Genomic DNA, 15,911 nt, shown 5'->3' with positions numbered 1-15,911 from the left:
CCCCAGAGCAAACACTTGGCCTTGGGAACTGGAGGTTTCTGCAGAGAAAATTAACCCCAGCAAACTTGGGATGTTTATAAATGTAAGATGTGCTCAATGCAGCTGTCTGGGAGGCTGGGAAATAAATAATGCCCGTAGGAAAGAAAAAGCTTTTGTGTAGCCAAGAACAGTTTGGGTGGATAACTCGGACTTTGAGACAGGCCAGGTTGTAGGCTGCGATGCTTTCGCATGGCTTATGCTGCTGCTGATTTATGCTCCTCCAGACTGGCAAAATATTCTGCAAGAAAGTAATGTCTGTATCATATACAAAGAGCAAAGAGTTTCTTTTCAGCTCGGCAACTATGCGCCTGCATGAATTCATATTTCAGTGACGCTGCGAGCCAGCTTATTCCCTGTGCTGCTCCAGGAAAGTTAATGAAGTTGGAAAGAAGAGAACCACACAAAAAATACAGAGAACAAAATCTGATGTTATCTGCATGCGAGCCAAAAGCCAGAAGATTAGCTTGGGTGTTTGAGTAGAATTGGGTCAGAAGTGCATTCTCTTTGAATTTGTGCTTGCTCAGGCTGAACTGGTCAAAACCTGCCTTTTTTTTAATTGAAAATGTGTGAATTGATGTACGAGAGGGCTGTAGCAGGGCAGATAGGGACTCGGGGCACCCGGGGAGGGTGCGGGCTGGCCGGGAGTCACGGGGATGGGTCCTCAGCTGCCTCGGCAGCCCTGGGCCCTGGCAGCAGCACTTCTGCCCCTTGTCTCGAGAGGCTGCGGCTGGCAGAACCACGGGAGAAGCTGGTGGGTCGCTCCCAGAAAACAGAGCTTTGGCTTTTCTTGGAAAGTGAATTTTATTTGTTTTTTTTCTTTGTTTGAAAGTGAATTTTATTTCTTACTTTTTTTTTTTTTTTTTGAGTGGGCATGAATGTAATGCTGGTGGAGAAAATGAGTCAGATGATGGCTCAAATGTGTTAAGCTGTCTGATGAGGTTCAGGGCTCTTGCTATTTTTACTGGTTTTATAATGACCTTGATGACCTTCTCCTTAAAAAGGAAAAGGAGCCCCTTCCCACGAAGCTGTGCTGTGGGGCCTCAGCGAAACGCAACAGCACTTGAATTCGCCTCTACTCAGCAGGACACTTAAACATGTACCCGAAATATTTTTGATTCCAAACTATGCTTTTCGTGTTTTCATGTATCGAATGAACTGGAATAATGGTTTAAATTACTATTTGTTGTCTCTTGTACCCCAATCATGCTGCATACAGACAAGGAGCAGCTTCAGGTCTGGATGCTGAAGGTCAGCGCATGGCTGGGGGGGAGTTACGGGGCTGCTCTCGTGTCCCGTCCTCGGTGCTGTGCAGCCCGGTGGGGTGGTTTTCTCATTTAAGCTGTGGGCTGTGTCTGGCAAATGGATCTTTTAATGCAGTCACCTACAGAAACATTAACTTCAAAAGAGGCGCTTGTGGATGGTAAGGGGATTTGCTGCCATGCCTGTGCCTGGCGGCAGCACACGCTCGCCCTGTGCCAGATGCCCTAACAGTGGTATGGGGGGTGGGTGGATTCCCTGGCCCTACATAATTAATGAAATGCATTGTTTTACCCACTTTTTTCAATAAATTCCATGTGTGGCAGAGCGATTTACAGTGCTTGTAAGCAGCTGCCCTCTTTCCTGAAGGCATGTGGTAACTGGGCCAGCCCTGGCTGTGTTGCTCAATCGGAGCTGAACAGGGAATGAGTTTAACTTCCCTGGTTCAGTGGCTGTTCCTGGGACAGGCGTACCTCCAGGCAGGGCAATGCATGGGAACAGAGAAGTGTTTAATTGAATCTGTGGGAATGTGGAGGTTTCAGTACCTCCCAGATGAGCTGACAATTGCTGTTTATATTTGACATGAGGCTTTCTTCCTTTTCTTTAAAACAGCCTCGACCCCTTGAAGTCTCTTCCACGGAACAGAAATGGGATTGATGTGGAGTCAGATGTCTACAAGATGCTTCAGGATTACGAAAAGCCTGTTTCGGAGCCTAAGCAGTCCGGATCCTTCCGATACTTGCAGGGCATGTTGGAGGCTGGCGAGAACGGTAGGGAGGCTGGCACCCATAGCGTGTCCCAACAAGTCCCCTACACCTCCCCACGACCGTGGCTGCGGCACTGCACTGCTGTGGGGCTTGAACTATCATTTGATCCTCTGCACCCCGTCCCATGGCCCCACACCAAGTTGCTGTTGCAGGCTTAACCTCCTTCTCCTTCCCTTACTGAGGTCCAGAAGCTTGAAAAGCCTCTAAAGGACCCGTCTGCAAGAGCTGATGGGGTGGGTTTGCAAACTCCTCCGCTCTGTCATTTTACTGCACATCGCCTCGGTGCCGAGGCAGCTCAGCTCAACGTGGGAGGGTCCGAGCACCCTGTGGGGGGAACACCCGGATGGCAGGTTTCTAATCAGGGTTTCAGATGCTCAGGCCAGCACCTGGGGGCTTAACAAATTTTGTGGCCGACTTGAGCATCGTGTGAAAGTTGGATTTGCAAACAGCTTCTGCATGGCAGCTGTTTTCCTGAGGTGGTTTATGAAATGTAATGGCCTAAAGCGGTTGTGTAAGATCACCGGTGGAGAACTGTAGGCCTGTTTGAGTAAATGGCATTTGCATAAGGACGTGGGATGGTCCTCAGCAGCGCCGGGATAGAGATCAGGAGCTCTTGGCTCACTTCTCAGGTCTGTCGCAGCTTCCTGCCTGCGTCGTTAATGTGGGCAGGAGCCAAATCCGAGCATTAAATAATAAGATCCCCAAACTATACATGTCAGCTTCTTTTTATTTGCCTTCCAACCTTAAGTCCATTGGGGCTTTTATGTTCAAACTTTCAGGCTTTGCTTTACAATCATTAGGGCAAGACTCTTCTTTCTGCTTCCTTCCAAGAGCCTCATACTCTGATCATGTGAATCCAGGAACTTAGACTTTATGGGAAAATACCAACTACTGCAAATCTCATTACGAAGCTGCGAGAGGTAGCGAGTCAGGCTGTTGCACTTCAGTTTCTGTGTATATAAAATGATGGAGAACAATATTCTTTGACTAGAAGGATATTGCTTCTTGCTTCACAAGAAGCACGGTCTCAGGTAACTTCTGCGCATCAATTTTAGTTTTCTCAGTAGTACTTAGGCATGTCTACAAAGCATGAGATGGGATCAGCCTTGGAAGTACTGGGTGTAAGTATTACGGCCCCTCCTAGGCTGGCAGGAAAAACGATGTTAATTACAAGTTCCAGATGTACCTTCAGGTCCTTCACCGAGAGCAAGCACAAGCGGCTTCCCAGCAAGGTGTCTGCTGCACCCCCAGGTCTCCTCATTAGGAAGAAGCAAATAGGAAGCACTTGTGTTAATCCCAATTAATAATGCTGCTGCCATTCCTCCTCCCTCCTCTGTGCCAGGGAAAGGGAACAAAACTGAAGCTGTTCTAGTTTGCTGCTCCCTCCCCGTGCATCCCATGGCCCTGGGGTGGCAGAAACCCAGCGCTGCCCTTTGGGAGAAAGGGAGAAAGAAAAGGGTGTGGGCTGGGGGAAGGGGAAAACAAAGAGGTGCCAGGACAGTCCCCAGACCCGGGGACTGTCCCAGCCAGTCCTGGACCTCTGCTCACCCCGGCAGCGTCTCGGCGCCAGCCCATCACTGATGCAGCACCGTGTGTTTGGAGCCTGGGGCTGAGGCGCTGCTGATGGGTACCAGCCAGCGCGGCGGCAGGCTGGAGAGGTCACCTCCCGGCCCTCTGCCACTGACCCTTTCCCTCTTGGCTGTGCAGCGGGGATGTACAACTGGCTGCAGGCACAGTCTTGCTCATGCCTCGGTCGTTACGATGCTATCGTAACGTGTTTATTTCATATCGTGTTTATTTCATAAGGGATGAGAAATTAAGTGAAAAGCATCTCTCCTGGCATAAAGCTCTGTGATGTTTCAGCACAGTTGAAATTCCTGTGAGTGTTCCTGCTGGGTTGTTTTACAGCTTCCACCCCTGCTCCTTTTTCCTTAAGCCTAAAATTACACGTTTTTGCCCAAGCCTGCTGTATGTTGTCCTTTTAAAGTCAAGATCTTCTCTCCTGAGGAGCTGGGTCTCTCAGGCAATGACCTGTTTTTTTATGGAAGGTGTTTCTACTGGAAGGCGTATTTTCTTCAGCATTGCCAGCTCCATCCCGCACCTCTGAGGAGCCATGTTTCATGCTGAGGATGTGGCGGAGGCTGGAGGAATCGCAGCAGTCGTCTCCATAGGCACCCTTGGCATGGGAAGGATGAGCACTGCAGCCACAAACAGGGAAGGCGATGGTTAAGATTGTGGAGTTAAAGCATCTCACTGCCTTGCTGAGGACCATAAATTACGATGAGACTGTGGGCTGGTAAATAGAAGGAAATGATCCATCGTTTGGGAAGATGGGAAGCAGCCCTCTCTGCAGGGCTTGTTTTGCTATAAAATCTTTTTTCTTTTTTTTTTTTTCCTCCCCCCTGCTGTCTTTTAAGCAGCTTATCCAAGAGCTCTGTCTGAAAGACAATGACAGCTTAACTGTTAAATGTTGGCAGATGAGTGTGTCTAGTCCAAGCACGCCGTATCTCACGCTGGGGGAAGCCAACAGCTTGAGCGGTTGTTTTGGTTTGTTCCCAGCAAGGCAGCGGAAGGACTCAACAGGCGAGCTTGGCCGGAGCCAACCGAGCACTCGGAGGACTCCTGGGGTGGAGCAGCCCCAGTCCGCTCCTCAGCAAGCAGTCTTGCATGTACCAAGGCTCTCAGCATCTCTGAATATTACAGTCTATCTTGGGAAAGTGGGATTTGGTGGGAAATCAGTTGTTTTGGTTTTACTTGCTTAGCTGGGACCATTGGCAGTGTTGGACTCTGGATCGGAGCCATGGCTGGAGACAAGGTCTGCTGTGTGAGGGTGCCTGCACATCCCTGGGGAAATAGGGTCGGGCATGCTCCCTCCTCCCCAGCTGAGCCCAGGACCACGGGCGCTCCTGAGACACACAGGATGGAGGAGCAGGAGTCTCTCCGTGGAAGGAAGCTCTGCCGAGCAATGCATTTCAAAACGTACCACGTGAACCTGCATGGGATCAGTGAGCGACCACCAGCGATGATGCACCGCTGCCAGGTAGTAACTTCACTTTAGGAAATGCAGAGATGTTCCTGGAGCTGCGGTGGGCACTTGAGAGCAAGATTCAAGTGGAAGTTTCCAAAACTGGCGCAGTGCGTACAGACACCTGGGTCAGAAAGTGCCTGGGCCCCTGCTGAGACCTCCTGGGCATCATGGGCTTTAAGCACACGTTCAAAATTGACCATGGGCTGAAATACCCTCGAAGCTCAGGGAGCATCAGAAGCCTGAACGCTGAAGAATGGCTTGTTCATCCAAGAGCTCCTCTGCTTCTTTTCCGAACTGTGTCATCTGATGGAATAAAATACGTTGTCCTTCTTCATGAGCTTTTCCTTTCTGTAACCTCAGGCCATCACAGAGGAGCCACAGATCAATAAATACCCAAAAGACCAGTCAGTTGTGAGCCCTGAAAAACCATGCAGTGAATACTGGAAGCTTTCAAGTGTCCCAGTGGTTGGCAACAAGTGTGTCTGTACTGTCCGAAGTGCGAGGGCAGATGATAGATGATCGGTAGGCTGCAACACTGGAAACTTTGCCATGATGTTCATATGCACAAAATTTCCATTGCTTCCTTTCTCATCATTGGACCTTTACGAAAGGGGGCTTGGTCCCCCAGCAGACCTCCTCTTCTCTCACAATGTTTTATTTTAGATTAATTTAGATTATTTGAGATTAAATGAGTGTTCTAGGAAGAAAAATGCATGTAGTTCTATTATTGTTTGTTTTAATTTGCCTAGCCTCCACAAGGCTTTCATCTTTGTCTCCTTGCCTGATGGTGGATCTACCAAATGCACCTGAAGCGTTGGTGTGATAGAATCTCTTCTTTCTGGGGCTTTTCTGAGATTTTTGCTATTTATCTTTCTTAACTCACTAAATAGTATTGTAGCCAAATTAATCTCTCATCTCTAGACTAAGGCTGCTTTGCCTTTTGACAAGGTATATGTGCTGAGTTGGTGCTATCACAGTACCTGGATAGATCATCTGCCGATGCAGCCAAAGGCTTCTGCTACCATCCATGCTTCGTTAGGATGAGCAGAGGGTCAGCACAGTGTCCTGCAGTCATCTGCAAACCTGAATGCTGTGTGACTTTTGAGATAATTGGTCTCACTGTTTTGCTTTTTACTTCCTTGTAAGCAAGTTGCAGGTTTTGTTGTGACAGGCAGAGGCTCATCTGACTCCGTAAAGAAGAAGAAAAAAAAAAAAAAAAAAAAAAAAAGGTGGGGGGAAGCCTTGAGAGGATAAGTTTTCAGTCTGTGTCTGTTTAAAATTCTTGGCAGGTGAAAAACTTGACAAACTGAGCAACCCCCGAAACATCAAGTCCCCAGTGTCAAAGCTTGGCGGTGCCATGTCTGGGCTGCAGATGCTCCCCGAGTGCACCCGCTGCGGGAACGGGATCGTGTAAGTGTCGCATCTCACCGGAGCCTCCGGTTTGGTGGGGACGGTGACGCAGGGACGTGGCTGGGTCGGGTCCTGCCAGACATGCGGCTTAGCACTTACAGCAGAATACCTTGCATTTGTAGCTGAATACCTTGAATCCCTTTCTGGTTTTTGCTAACCGTATATAAACCTGGAATTGAGGAATACAGTTTGGATTGCCCCTTTTAAGGGAATCTTGCAGCAAAACAGGGATGATTCATGGGATGGTTTCTGCCCTGCTTACCATAGTAACTGCCCGGGGACTATGAATAGCGCTGACAGTGCTGGCGCTCTTTCACTGCCTTATGGAGGGAGGAACGCTTCAAGGGTCAAGTAGGAGAGGTCTGCGGATTATTTTTGTTTGTTTGTTTAAGAGTTACTCTCCAATGGACGCATGTTGGGTCTGATTTCAGAGAATATAGGTGTTTTCTGCTTCATCATATTGTAATTTATGTTCTGTTGTAATTTATGTCCTGCTCGAGCCAGATTTGCTGGCTGAGAGTCTGCTCTGCAAATGGCTATAGCCACATTCTTGCTGGTGCTGTGAGCTGAGGGACTCTGCTCCAAAAGCCCCTGGTGCCTGCGTGAGCACAGCCCCAGCCCTGCCAGCGGCGCTTGGAGGATGCCAGTTCCCCATGGTCAGATCCAGGCTGAGCGTAGATATTTAAGGCTCCGCTTTGCATGGAGCTGTGGAGCGGTGCCGCCGGGGGTGCAGACAAATGGGAATGGAGCATCCCTTCCCACAGAAATGTGGTGGAGCCGCGCCTGGAGCAGGGTGGCAGCTTTGGGTGGGCTGAGGTGTTGGGATGGGAACCCACGATAACACCCTTGCGTGCCCCTACGTGCCGCTTTCCTTCACTTACTCCGTTTTACTTGAGGCAGCAGGAAAAGCTGTTTATGCTCATTGTTCCTCCGTCTCACCCGAGCTCTCCCTGTCTCTCACCAGGGGCACGATCGTCAAAGCTCGGGACAAGCTCTACCACCCCGAGTGCTTCATGTGCGACGACTGTGGTCTCAACCTGAAGCAGAGAGGGTATTTCTTCATCGAAGAGCAGCTGTACTGCGAGACGCACGCGAAGGAGAGGGTTAAGCCCCCCGAGGGATATGACGTGGTGGCTGTTTATCCAAATGCTAAAGTTGAACTTGTCTAAACCCAGGCTGTGCTCTGGAGAGGTCGGGCGGCCGCGCGCCCACCCACGTCCTCCCCGCCGGCTGCGCAATGTGGCTGTAATCAACCCCGATTACCAAAGCCCAAGTTAAAATGCCTTTTCCTAGATAAAACTGTTTACACTTGGGATCTCCAGGGGGTGGTGTTGAAAGCATATGAACAGGTTTTTCCCTTCTTTTTGACACTCTGCTTTTTGGGTTGCTGTGTTGGGTTATTAGTCTGTGCCATAACCTTATCCAAGACTTGTGTAAATATTGATTAATTCTCTACTCTGTTTCATATATAAAACCAGTATTCCTTTTTTTTGCCCCCCTCTTCTGAAAAAGCAAGGAAGATGTTTTTAAAAGCTCAAAGAAAACAAGGCACTTTAACAAAAGAAGCTGATTCCTATATCCTGACCTTAATCTCCTGCCCTCCGGCTGCCCCGGTGATTAAAAACTGACCCCCTGAGGAGTCTGGGACATGGTTCCGGTGGGTCGGGGTCGCCGGCTCAGCCCCATCCCAGCGGATGTATGGAGGAAGGGCGGTCTCTTAGAACAGTAATTGCTGTGAAATTCCCTGGATCAGGGCACTGCAGTTTGCGGCTGACACGGACCGATCCGAGTTCCCCGAGATATCTCCACACTAAGTGTGCAACAAGGCTTTTTTCTTCCTTCTTTCACTCCTAGTTCAGTTGGTCTCTGTCATCTAATCACCCGAGGACACTGAAATAGCACGGAGCCCACCTCAGCCATTCCCACTTCCCGCGCTCCTGCCCCACGGCTGTCCTTGCTTTGGCCGTTCTGACTCTTCCCCAGGTTTTGCTATATTTTTGTAGTCCTTTATTTCTAGACCTCCAGACTGCTGCCATCTGGGTCTGCCTTGCAGTGGGGAGGTGGTGAAAATCCCTCCAGGCACTTAGGAGGTAACCGGAGCAGCCGCGAGTCCAGAGGCAGAGGGTTCAGATTTATACCTGTATCCCAAGGCTGTGCTTTCAGCCAGGTCCGTCATCCACTTTGACAGGGAAAAGTTTTTGAGGATCTTGGGATGTTGCTCTGTTGGAGAAATAGGTTTTTTCACGTTAGTGTTTGGAGGGGAGAGAAGAGAGTTTAGTCACCCAGCTGCTGGGTGCCACCGTGTGTGGTGGTAGGAGCCGTGTGTTTGGCACCACGGGGGTACTTCTGCTTTGCGACAGCCTCCTTCCTCCTCATCTTGGGAGAGGGAGGACATGGGGGAGAAAAAGAAATGTCTGTGCTCCCTTCCCTTCCGTGGAAAAGGAAAATAAAAGATGGGGCGATGGCCAAAGCACTCCTTCCCCTTCTGGCTCTCCATAACAGGGGTCTGAGAAATCTGGGACTGGAGGAGGGTCAGCAGCATTATCCCAGATGGGAATTCAATTTCTTCCCACAGGTTCTGCACCCCAGAGGGAGTAAGGATTTTAGGGTGTTACAGGGCCACATTTAGACCTTTTCGTGTGCTGTCTTATAGGGATGTAAGCAGCTCCTGCCCTGTGTCCGGCAGGGCTGGGCTGCCCGAGCATGCATCCCAGCTGGGTACCACCTCGCAGCCGGAGGGATGCTGGCTGTGCGCGTTCCTACTAGCAGCAGAATGTCCACCTCCCCCTCCTGCCATCAGGATTTTTAATTCTTAAAGTACAAGAAACGTGAAAAATTTTATCACAGCAGTGAGCCTTGTTTTTCTTGTATTTGCATAGCCTTGCTTGGTAGGTTGGACCATCTGAAGGGAAATACTTGGGACAACTGCAAATGATGAGGAGACTAACAGTAATCAGGTGGGAGGTGTAACTGCCCCTCATTTGCAGGCCTCTGCTTGGAGCTCGTTAGTTTGCCACTGTCAGAAACATTTGTTCTGAATTCCTCCACGAAGCTGGCGCATCACTGGGCCGGGCTTCGGTGCCCATAGCTTGAAAGTTCAGGCTTCACCCAAACCCAGGACTGAATCCAGCTCGGCTGAGCAATGGAAGACTCATGACACGAATGGCCCTGGGGGGCTTTTCCCATTTTCCATGGCAGATGGTCACTGCCAGCTGGGGCTGTGCTTCACTCTGCAGCTCTTGTCCTGTGTTCAGCCACCTGCGTGGTGGTTGTGTCCTGTGGGGATGCCACAGCCCTGGCACAGGGAGCACCTTAGAAATTCATAAATTGCTTCATTGCCCTCGTTTTGAACACCAAAGTGAGCAGGCTGCTGGCAGGGCCTCCTCAGTGGCCCCTGGCTGCTGCACCAGTACAGCACTGGGAGCACTGGGCATGGGGCTTTTAATTTAAAACCAAGTTCCCACAAATCAATTTTTCCACATGGTTGTCTTGTGTTACCCTTTCTTAGGAGTAATCAACTCATTTGATCCCCCCAAGGAGCCTAAAGCTGGACTCTCTTTGCACAACCCCATCCAAGGGCACATTGATCCCTGGCTTCAGGCCACGTCATTCACGTTATGGGGCTTGCAGGAGCTGCCGCAGGCGAGCCTCCCGTGTCACTGGGTAACGGTATTCAACGCTGTAAAATATGGGGGGGTGCTGTTTGTATGAAATACAAAATAAAACTGTATTGTCAGGTTTATGTCTCACATTACTTAGCTTGGCCTTTGCCAGGTCCCCGGCTGGGCCTCTCCCGCAGCAGTACCCATACGTGCGGGGGTCCCTTGGCATCCGGATAAGGAGGACACGGGATAAACTTTAAAAAGCATCTCAGATGGAGAGCTGCACTTCTCACAGCATTGTGCACCGAGAGCCTTGTTTGAGGTTTGGTCTGTGTTTTGGGGGGGGGTGTTGGGTTTGGTTGTTTTTTTTTTTTAACTCCTGAGACCTTCCTGGGACTCTGCATCCCATCGGGTGCAGAGATGGGAAGGGCCATTGTGTCTCTGCCCGTTACGTGAACACCCACAGGTGCCTGGCTCTTTTCCACCAGTGTGACCCAGTTCATCCTGCGATGGTCCAGAGCTTTACTGCATCTGCCTGTGCATAAGGCCAATGGATTGGATTTATTAGCAGTGTTTAACCAGCTGTGGTGCTGCTCCAAGGGTACCTTCTCCCACCTGATGGCCCAGGCTCTCACCAGACCAGGAGCCACAGCTCTGCAGGGCTGGGGATGTCACCTGCCCCACCGCCATGGGAGGGATCAGGGCAGCACCCAGCCTAGAAAACACCTTTCTCCCCAAAGGTGATGTAAACCATGGAACAGCCATGCACAGAGCGCTCCTGAACATCCGCTTGCACGGCACCGGCTGCGGCACTGCTCAGGCTTGGTCCCTGAGCGCTGCAGCCTCTGCAGGGAGCCTGGAGCTGCAGCACCGGTACGGCGGGGGCAAAAGCGGTCCCAAAAGCCCTGTCCCACCGCCTCCGACCACAAAAACCCACTGGGTGGTAGGAGCACGGGGGAGCAGGAGGGTGAGGGCAGGCTTGCTGGGGTTTAGCAGCTGTATCATAGAGGAATGTTTGCTTGTGTAGCTAAATCGCAATAGGTCTGGTTTTAGTAGCTGATTGGTATTTGATTCACTGGTATGTGGGGAAGTCAGAAGTAATGTGAGTTAAGTGCCTCCAACAGGTGTTTAACCTAAAAGGTTTTATTTGGAAAGCATTCATATATGGAAATCGTTGCTTGTATGTGCCTAAAAATACTTAGAAAGACAAAGCCTCTGAGGATCTGTGTGTGGCATGAAAGATTTTCACATAGTTTGGGTCTGTGGAGCTCCATGTCTAATTAGTGCACGTATTCAAATAATTAAGATGCTTATGACTCTCCCCAGTTAGTGATTTTCCATTCACCCTTAAATGCATACGTATGTCAGATGTGTTTATATGTTCTAGTCACCTCCATCCCTGGCCCCTCTGCCCTGGGCACTGTGAGGCTTCAGTCCCACGGCTGAGCTCTGTGGGGCGATCCCCAGGCGTGAGGCTGAAGAGGGGGACACAGGGTGCCTGGGCAGCCCTGGGGCCCCCCCGAGACCCCCCACTGTCCCCATGGCAGCCCCGGCCCATGCAGCAGCCACCGTCTGACCTGCCCAACCCTGGGAGCCTCCTCCGGGCTCCTCGCTGCTTTGGAAAGAGCAACGCATAAGATCAAACACGATGCAGGGCACCATTTATTAACTAAATGAGGTGGGACTGGGGCCAAACGGATTCAAGTTCTAATTGTTTAACTTTTTCCATGTATCATCATTAAAGTTTCCTACTTAGCTGGGCGTTATTTCCACCACCACACCCCCTTTTTTCTGCTGCTTTTATTTGGAGTGGTTTAACTTTGCTTTTGTTATTGGATGGCTGCCCCAGGGACCTTAAAAAAATCTCAGCTGATCCATTTGTATTAGGATAAAAGTCCTTGTGCCATAGGAGGGGAGGTAGATGGAAAGAGGCTCTTTGGAAAAGTTCCCTCTCCTCCCTTTCTCATGTGTGAAAGAGGCTATTTTAATTACTTCAGGGGAAAAAATCTTCCCCACAAGTATAATAAACCAGACAAAACTGCTCCTGACCATAAGGGCACTTATCTGCAAGTTATTTGCCTCTCTTTTTCTCCCTGGGAAAGCACAGGCTCTCGGAAGACACCCACAGAGCTCCCCCAACCCGGGAGCAGCTTCTCACACCAGGACATTTAAATATTTTGAATTTTTACATAGTCCTAAAGCAGTTCTTCTGTGCAGGGAGAGCTGGTGGGGAGGCCTGGGCTGCGGCCAGCGCTGCTGCTTTGGGCAGTTAATGGGCACAGGGTCACTCTCTTGCTGTGCAAAGATGCTGCTCAAGCACGCTTCATGCTTTTAGCTTTATTAATGAAAACAACTACTTTTTTTTTTTTAAGAAACACCTTAGTTCTTCACTCCCAAACCCAAAGGTGGCTGGGAGGCCAGTGGCGAGTGTCTGTCCTCCCCAAGCTGATTGACTCAGAGCAGATGCAAGCTGCCAGCACTGTGGCACCACGGGACAGTGGTGCTGGGGCCCGGTGGCTGGGGCTCACCTGAGGGACACTGAGCACTGCCCTTGGAAAAGGCGGCTGGAGGGGACCTCAGGAGACCACCTGGTCCCTGCTCCTGTCCCCAGGCAGCACCAGCCACCTGCATCCTTCCCAGGAGGTGTCTCATCTCTCCTCAGGATGGAGACCCCCAGCTCCCCAGGGAGCAGGGGTGCATGGGATGCAAAGGAGTGCATCGGGCGCATGATGTGCAGAGGCATGTACGGGGTGCGTAGGGTAGATAGTGGTAAAAGGGGGTGCCTGAGGTGCATGGGGCTATATAGGATGTGTAGGGGACGCATGGGGGTACATGAGGTGCATAGGGGCACATGGGGTGCCTGGGGTGCAGGGGCTTGGGGGCAGGCCGAGCCCCAGCCCAGCCTAACCCAGCCCAGCCTAACCCAGCCCAGCCCAGCCCAGCCCAGCCCAGCCCAGCCCAGCCCAGCCCAGCCCCGCCGGGCGCTGCGCCTGTCTCCCGCACCACCTAGTGATGGACACCGAAATAGCCAGCGGTTTCGGGCGGAACGGGGGAAGAACCTGCGCTGTGAGGGTTCCCGGCGCCGTGGGGTGGTTCCTGCGTGGGAACAGCCAAATCCAGCCAGAGGGCAGCGCTCCTGAGAAACCTCTGGCAAAGGCTGCTCCGGGAGAGGCGGTTTTAACCGGCAGCGATGGGTTTGAGCCCATCCCCTGGGCCCTTGGGTGCTGTCAGACACCCCATATCTTCTCTGGCAAGATCCCTTGCCTGCCTTTGCTCTGATGCAGCCCTGACCCACATCACTGTGCCCTGACCCAAAGGCCGAGGAGCCGGGAGGCAGGACGGGGTGGTGCTGCCCCGCGGCACGGGTGCTGCTCTTCTCGGCACGCCGCCTCGATGCGTCTGCTCCTGCTGCAGAGCTGCGGTGGAAGCATGTGCTGGTGCCCTGCTAGCTTGCAGGGCCAAAGTGGTGCGTCTTACCTGGCCAGAGTGACGTTGCACCAGGTAAAATTGCTTAAGTCCTTGGTGAGTGGTGGATGGTCTTGGGAAAGCTGCCTCCATGGGAGCAGATGCATTTCAGGGGCTTTATTCTAATCCTCACACATGTGCTACAGGCAGGCACCCTGGCTCCATCTCTTTTACGGGATTCCTACCACATACAATCGCCTGGAAAACAATGACGCTGAGTGCTTGTCTGCCCAGCTCTGCTTAGGAGGGGAAAAGTTCACACACCACTGCCAGGAACTGGGAAGCGATGGCCACAACTGCCCCTAAAAGCTCCAAGTCCCGTAAATTAATATGGTTTCAAGTGAGCCTTGCACCAGGCGATCCTCAGCACTGCTCCATGGGTAGGGCATGGCACTGCTGAGAGAGCTGCAGAGCTGAAATGAGTCAAGGCCTTTTCAAGAGTTGCCAAAGATAATTTTTTCCCAGATGCCATCAGTCCCGTGGGACACGGCCTGATCACCAGCTCCAGCCGCTCCAGGACGGACAGCAAGCAGGCAGGAGCGTAAGTCCAGGGCTTGAGCAGCGCACAGCCATACCATGCTCTAGCCGGGTGGCACGCGTGCCCCAGCACCTGGGCACAGAGCCCTTTGGAGGATGCCCTGCAGACTCAGCAAACACACTTACAAAATGGATTTTGCTTTGCCCTGTCGGTAAGCAAGATTCCACATGATCCGAGTGCTACACAAACAACACGGAATTACAGAACTCTAAATTATCACATTTTCTTAATTCCCAGCTCTTGAGATAGCTACTGGGAGGGTGACGTAGTAGTCCCACCAAGGCAGAGGAACCCTTGAGAGGGGCCTTGCCCAAGCAGAAGAGAAAGAGTGGAGCCGCCACAGGCAGTAGCCATCCTAACCCGGAGCAGCCCAGGAGCGCTGGTGATGGCGGCCACGTCACACCGCGTGCGGGTGATGGGACCGCATGTGAACAGGAGCCGCACTGCTCCATGGCTGCTGGGCAGCTTGCAGCATCACAGCAGCCTGTTGGTGCCACTTCCACCCCCAGCACCTGCCTGGCTGGTTTAGGTCATGTTAGAAAATCTGTTCGCACAAGCAAAATATTTGCACAAGAGGTGGTTTCCTAGCTATTGAAAGATTCGCTCCTTCTCCCCCTGCGACGGAGGTATTCGTCCTTTGCTCTGCAGGCTCCTCAGCATCTGATTTCACTTTACAGGAATCTCTCCAACCTCATTTCCCACACGCTGCTCTTCATCTAAAAGCTGAAAGGCTGTTTTAGAAGGCTGCAGTGAAATGCACCGACCGCTTTCAGAGGGGTCATTTGGGAGAACTAGGACTGGTCCTTGCACTACAGTGAATTTGCTCCACAACTGGCCAAGCCATTTACCGGCCGCTAGCTCCGTGTGGTTTTCATAACCTCCGTGCCTGGCTTGAAGCATCCCTGATGCTGGATCATAAGTGGGGTTTGAAACCTGGGGAGCACCCAGCAAAGGCTGGCAGGAGGGTGGCATTGCTCTGGGCTAAAACGATTGTATGCAGCAGCCAGTGGTGCCGTGGCAGAGCTGGCTAGAACACAAGGTATTTCTGTAACTACTACTAATTTATGTAGATTCACAATATAAGAGAAAACCCCATGGTGTTTTCATGTTGAGCACATGAATTTTATAATACATTAAGGATTCATCTGCAAACCAGATAAACCTGAGCGTGTCATACATGTCTACCACTTACTTTTGATACACTAAATTTGCAGTCTAACCAGAGTTATTTACAAGCACTGTAAATTATTCCTCTGTAAACAATTACTGTTGATTGAATAATTATTAAGATTGCATTAACATTAATGCTTAAAACAACACACTCCCAATTATTTATTTCCTCATGGGAGCAGGCATGCGTTGCCTGTCTTTACTGTGGTTCTTGCACAGCCCCAGGGCAGGGCAGGGCAGGGCAGGGCAACGGCTGCTGCCTGCTGCTGCCTGCAAGCCCCTGATCTGCCCGAATCGGCCCCTGCCCCAGCTCCCGCTCTGCTCTTATCACTGGGGTCAGCTTTGGCTGTGTGGTGGCCCAGGCCTGGCATCGAGATGCCACCTCCAGCCTCCCTCCAAGCAGGAGGTACCTAAATCTTCCCCATTTACTGCATGACATGGGCTCTCCAGCCCTTATCCCGAGTAGCAGCGGATCTCTGCCTGGCCCGGATAAATGCTGCCATCTGCTTCTCCTCCCCAAGCACTGCTGCAGCCATCGCTCCCCAGTCTGTGCCTTTACCTTCCCGTGCGCCCACATAACCCTCCGACCATCTCTGCTGGAGAGATGCTTCCCCAGCCTGCCCTCGCCCGCCACC

General features: G+C 51.4%; 1 protein-coding gene across 1 annotated transcript in view; it reads left to right on the top strand.

Moving 5' to 3' along the window:
* Window positions 1-10,243, top strand: part of PDLIM4 (PDZ and LIM domain 4) — a 54,373-nt gene extending 44,130 nt beyond the window's left edge. The window contains exons 5-7 of the mRNA XM_087754160.1: window positions 1,909-2,066; window positions 6,381-6,501; window positions 7,466-10,243. Of these exons, the coding sequence (XP_087610286.1) occupies window positions 1,909-2,066; window positions 6,381-6,501; window positions 7,466-7,670 (484 nt within the window). The 3' untranslated portion in view covers window positions 7,671-10,243. The remainder of the gene's footprint in view (window positions 1-1,908; window positions 2,067-6,380; window positions 6,502-7,465) is intronic.
* Window positions 10,244-15,911: the final 5,668 nt, after the last annotated feature.

This window comes from Nipponia nippon, unplaced genomic scaffold (assembly GCF_047370975.1).
Source record: "Nipponia nippon isolate SJK-2023a ecotype South Korea unplaced genomic scaffold, ASM4737097v1 scaffold_17, whole genome shotgun sequence".
Lineage (NCBI taxonomy): Eukaryota > Metazoa > Chordata > Aves > Pelecaniformes > Threskiornithidae > Nipponia > Nipponia nippon.
This window is presented reverse-complemented; position numbering and strand designations above follow the sequence as displayed.